The following is a 6,000-nucleotide window of genomic DNA, read 5'->3' on the forward strand; positions in this document are numbered from 1 at the left end:
ATTTATTCATAGATATATTTTAATAGTTTTAATATTTATATTTAAAGTTGAAATAAATTTAATTTCATATAATAATTTAAAGTTATTCAATCTTATTTTTATTAAGATCAATTTATTCCTTAATGAAAAATTTTACAATTGACGTCCATTATTTGATTCAATCAGATCATAGCACTAATCTATTGTAAAAAATATTAAAAAATTTATTATAATTTACAAATTATTAAGATGTTTGTTTAAAATAAAATAAAATAATTTAATTTTAAATTTTCGGAAACCGATCAATGTTAAACTAATTGAATGACTTTTCAAAATTAGAGAACAATGATAATATATTTTGATTAAATTAAAATTATGCATGTATTAATTATATGCATCATTTTTAATTATAATATAGCGTTTTCCTTTACACATAACATTTATTATAATTAAAATTTTACATTAATTATTTGCATTTTGTTTCATTATAATAAATTTGAAAGTTGAGAGTCATCCGCTAGTTTTCAAAAGAAAATTTAATATTAATATATTTGTAAATTGGAAGGGCAACTATGGAAAATGATGTATAAAATAATATGAACAATTGTAACTACCGCGCGTGTGTACCAACATGACAATTAAGGGTGTTATGCGCAAATATTTTAAAAAATGAAGGATCATTCAGCTTATTAAAATCTTTTAAGGTGTTATATGCTTATTCGGTTTTTCACAGGAGGTTTGAATGCATTTAGCCCGCTTCTATGCTACTCCGGATGAGGAGCTCCTCATGCCCTTTAATTGACATTTGTCATGCTCTTTGATTGACACGTCTTACTTTTGTCTCCCTTTTCTTTTTTTTTTTTTTTTTCTCTTTCTTGTTTTTTTTAAATGATTTTTGTTATTACATGTATAAATTAAAAATAATATGGAACGAGCTTCTGTTAAATTTTTGTAGTGTTTTTTTAAATTTTTTTAAATTTTTAATGGAAGGTTTTTTTAGTGTTTTTTTAAATGTATTTTGTTTCATTATTTTGGACATAGATTTTATTTTCGTGCTATATTACTCTCTTCATTTATGTAGATAAACAAAATATTAATATAATAAATAAAATGAGATTCCTATAACACAATATTGAAAGATTGCAAGAATAGTTTTTAGAATATCTTGCTTGTTTGCATCTAGGAGAGTATGTCAATTTGATTTTTTTTTAGAATGTTATAAACTCATATTAAAAATATAAAAATTTGAATAATTATTTTTTTGTAAAATTTGATTGTTTTTCTATAATATTGTGGAGTCATGATATATATATATATATATATATATATTTATTTATTGCAGAATTGAGTTTTATCATCTTTATGAGAACATGTTAGATACTAATGTGTGAATATTACGAGAAATTTCATGATTGAACAAAATATAAATACCTTATAATTTTTAAAATTTATCATATAAAGTCTTAAATTTTAAACTGAATCACAAAAATCAATTTACCACCAGTGGTTAAAGAAAAAATAAATAATAAACAAACACTAAGAAAATAAAAAAAATTCAAAAAAATATTTGGAAAGAACGAAAAATTAAAAAATTCCAAAGCAAAAAATAAGAAAAGAAAGAGAAGGAAGAACCATGGATAATTCAATTTAAAGTCAAAAAAAGAAGTAAAAATTTATTTTAAAAAAACACAGGAAAGAGAAAAAAAAAAAAAGGACAATTGGGACAGATGTCAATTAATGGGCATTGGGAGTTCCTCACCAGGAGTAGCATAGAACCACACGGCAAAGCCGCCATTAATTATGTATTTAGTATTGATTGATTGATAACGTTAACAATTACAAAATTCTATTAAAGATATATTTATGTCAACAAAATTATAAATTTTTATAAATTAGTTACAAATAACAGTAATTTTTTTATCACATATAAATAAATTATGAAATATAAATTAAATTTTAATATTTTTTGTGGATATTAATAGAATATATAGAACGTTACAATGATATATGTTGTTTATTTAAATTTTACGAAGCATCACGCAAAGGTGCGTGGCATGGTGAAGTAAAGGTGGTAATTCATTTTGGAAGTAAAATGATTTGGTTTTAATTTATAACTTCGTATGCTTTCCGAATAATTCAACTTTTAGCTTAATATATAAATAAAAAAAATCGAATGTAACTAACACGTTGAATTCTTTAGCCGCGATACAATGCGAAGATGAATAATTTTTTTTGAGACGATCTCATAATTTTTTTTATAAAATAATTTAATTTTGTTCATTTTTATAATAAAAAATAATATTTTTAAAATGAAAAATAATATGTTTTTATGTGTAACACAATATGGCAATCATCTCACAAAATTGACCAATAAAATGGTTTCATAAGATTTTGGTGTACAATAATTTATTCGATCTTATCTTTAGAGTAATATCTTAACGTAAACTGATTCATTACAATTATAAAAGATTTATGTATAAACGATTTTTCAAATGATAGAAAAATGATCACATTTATATTTTAACATAAACAGATTCATTACATCACACTAAATAATAATAATTTTTGTTTCTTTGTTTGTTTTTGTCCTTCGATCCGATCCACACAGATAAAAGTAGAAATTAGAAAAGGAACGAATTCGCCCAAAATAGAAAAGAATATGTGACATTCAACCGCTTGTGTATTCAGTTTCTGTTTCCGGAAAATAAATAAAAAATTTCCTCCACATAGAAGTTTGTAATACGAAAAGGTTTCCCTAAAAAGTTGCCAGCTTTTGTTAAAAGAAGTTTGAATTCTTTTACAAATGGGTGTCTTTCTATGTTGGGATTCGGAGAAAATACAAATTGATCCAAAAAGCAGACAGTGGAGGTCCATACTCAGAAAGGAGCTCCCGAATTTTGTTCAAAAGTTGAATCTTTTTACAAAATAGGTATCCCTTTGTATTGGGATTCTGACGTAAGGAGAAAATTTTAGTATAAATTGGTTATATTACCCAAACAGAGTGGGAGCTAGAATAGATGAATCTGTAGATGGAAATTCTCGCCAGCGGCAATCAGACAAATTGTTTATTAGTTTCTTGTTCGTTTTTTTTTGGGTAGATATATAGACGAATTTTGCATCATCTGGTTCTTGGAATCCCAGAGAAATCTGTTACAAACTTAAATCCATCCCTTCACAAGAATAGGCATCTTTCTTAGGATTATATATTCCAAGAAAAGGAGATAAAATTTGAGCATAAATTGGTGTTTTCGTCTAAAAGTATCATAAAACGGATGGACTTTTGGCCCGAATTTCTTGCAAGCAGCTGGGGTAGGGAATTTGTCGCCGGAGGATTTGGCGGCACCGCCGGTGTTATCACCGGCTATCCGCTGGATACGCTGAGGGTCCGGCTGCAGCAATCGAGGACAGGATCTGCTCTCGGCATTCTCCGCCGTGTGGTTGCGAGTGAAGGGCCCTCTGCTCTGTACAGAGGCATGGCTGCTCCCTTTGCTTCCGTCACTCTACAGGTCTCGGCTTTTCCTTAACCAAATTTAACTACGTGCTTTTTCTTAACAAAATTTCAACTTTGCAGAATGCCATTGCTTTCCAGACATACGCCTTGTTATCCCAAGCATTGGATAAAAACATAGCAGCAGATGATCCACCCTCATACACAGGAGTGGCCTTTGGAGGAATAGGCACCGGAGCCATACAAAGCCTGCTCCTCAGCCCCGTCGAACTCATAAAAATCCGTCTACAATTGCAGCAACAAACCATCAAAAACGCCTACCGATCAAGCCTCCCGAATGGCCCTATAAACGTCGCGAAAAGCATACTCCAAACCGGAGGGTGGAGAGGCCTATACAGAGGCATAACCATCACAGTACTAAGGGACGCACCGGCACACGGCGTGTACTTCTGGACGTATGAGTACATGAGAGAACGGCTCCATCCGGGATGCCGGAAAAACGGGCAAGAGACATTCCAAACCATGCTTCTTGCCGGGGGCCTCGCGGGTGTAACGAGCTGGATTTGTTGCTACCCGTTAGACGTGATCAAAACGAGGATTCAATCCGAGTCGGGTTGCTCGGAGGCGGGGATAGTCGATTGTTTTAAAAGGATTGTGAAATATGAAGGGTATAAAGTGCTTTGGAGGGGTTTAGGGACAGCGGTCACCAGGGCTTTTATAGTGAATGGAACCATTTTTAGTGCTTATGAGATAGCATTGAGGTGCTTATTTGATGGCAAAAATCATGCAACTACGTCTAATTAACTAGGGATTTTGCGTACGAACCTATATATATATCGATTCGGAATTAATCCTGATGAAGTTGGGACGATTTACAAATTTGTATTTGCGGAGGCCCTCTGAAGATTGAATGTAATCCTTTTGAAGAAAAATGGCAGAAAATGCATGGGGGATGCTTTGTCATTAGTTACATTTGAAGCAGAAGAGGGAACTCGAAAGTAAAGACTCAACTTCTTGGGATTTATGCCATTTAAGCCAACGCGATGGAGGCTAGTTTGGCTTTTCATTGATTGTACATAATATTAGACTGATTAGGTATTTCGCTAGAAAATTAAAGATTTTTACCCAATTTTTGTGGTAATTGTCTCTGTTCTGTGTTCATAATTTAGAATCATATTAATTAGTGTAGGAAAACCTAGAAAACATCATCGACTGATAAAACTGAAATAAATACAGGATTCATTGTTCAGTGCATCGTGTATTATGATTTAGGATAGAGTCAACACCCGTGGGAAAAATTCTGAAACACGATACAAGTACATACAATATTATTACGTTAGAGAATCAAAAGATGTTTCTTAAAATAATTTGAACAATATTATAGAGTATGATCAATAATGTAATAAACTCTAAAAAAGTATTCATATAAAAAATTCTAAATATTAACCTTGTCATTGGTTACACGTTCATTGGGAGAGGAATATATGTGACGTTTCGATAAAAAAACAATCCGTAGCATTGAAGAGAGGTCGATCAAAGATGGATTTTAAGACAAGCTGACAAGAGTGATGCTTGCCAAGTGATTTCTACATAAGGAGTCTGCCATTAGGACAACAACAAAAGATGGAGCCTTTGTTATTTTTTTCTTATTTGAACGTACAAGTCCATACTTCTAACTTTTTTAATGTTTAGTGAATTCAGTATACGTATGTCTTTTGGACCGAACTACTTAAAAATCTTGTATTCAATTCGTTATTTTCGTTGTTACACATTGTAAAGAAGCACAACTTAAATCAACGCCGAAAAAAAATGAAAAAGAAGCTAAGTAACATATCAGTTTGTAATTAAGATGTTATACGCTTCAAAAAGATGTACGCGCAAATATCTCAATGTAAAATAAAAATGTATTGATAGATCTCATATTTTTTTTTATCTTATAGAGCGAAATGTTCCCACGAACACCTTATACAAAAATAAAAATTATAACATTTCGAGATTTCTCTCTCGATGTAACGTAAAATCAGTTGTGTTCTTGGTAGACACGAGACAAACGATCAAATTAAACAAGCTAAGACTTACTTCCTATCCACATCATCAAATATTATAATTAAAAAATTGATATTAACTTTAGGTATTATATATATATTTAAAAAAATTGTATTCATATTACTAAAATTTATACAAACACCCCCCCCCCCCCCCCCCCCCCCCAAATATTGAGTCCTGAATTCGCCCAAATTGATTATTGAAAATACCATTGATATTTTTTTTCCAATATGGGTCAAAAATTTTCAAGCCTCCCCTATGGTGATACATAAAAATTCAAATAACATTAATGAAATATTCCACAAACTCATATTAGTTCTTATACAGATATCTTAAGCGAATGTCATACAAAAAATATGTCTGTGATGTAATGAAATTCAAAATCATAATAAAATTCACAATCCCCTTCACATACACACGTCATACGGTCTTAAAAAAATATCCAACAAAGTTACAAACATATCTCGATAATCTAGACTATGTATGCCTATAAATATAAGCACACACCATTAATAAGAACAAATCCA

General features: G+C 30.6%; 1 protein-coding gene across 2 annotated transcripts; it reads left to right on the top strand.

Annotated features, from left to right (window-relative positions):
- Positions 1-2,824: 2,824 nt before the first annotated feature.
- Positions 2,825-4,524, top strand: LOC140875610 (mitochondrial arginine transporter BAC2-like). 2 transcript variants are annotated; one of them, XM_073279334.1, is made up of 2 exons: positions 2,825-3,485; positions 3,551-4,524. In XM_073279334.1, the coding sequence occupies exons 1-2, from the start codon at positions 3,252-3,254 to the stop codon at positions 4,229-4,231; spliced, it is 915 nt and encodes a 304-aa protein (XP_073135435.1). In that variant the 5' UTR covers positions 2,825-3,251; the 3' UTR covers positions 4,232-4,524. The 2 variants fall into 2 exon arrangements, with proteins under 2 accessions (XP_073135435.1, XP_073135436.1); XM_073279335.1 differs by having other exon boundaries at positions 3,569-4,524.
- The last annotated feature ends 1,476 nt before the right edge of the window (positions 4,525-6,000 follow it).

Source organism: Henckelia pumila, chromosome 1, assembly GCF_033568475.1.
Source record: "Henckelia pumila isolate YLH828 chromosome 1, ASM3356847v2, whole genome shotgun sequence".
Classification (NCBI taxonomy): Eukaryota; Viridiplantae; Streptophyta; class Magnoliopsida; order Lamiales; family Gesneriaceae; genus Henckelia; species Henckelia pumila.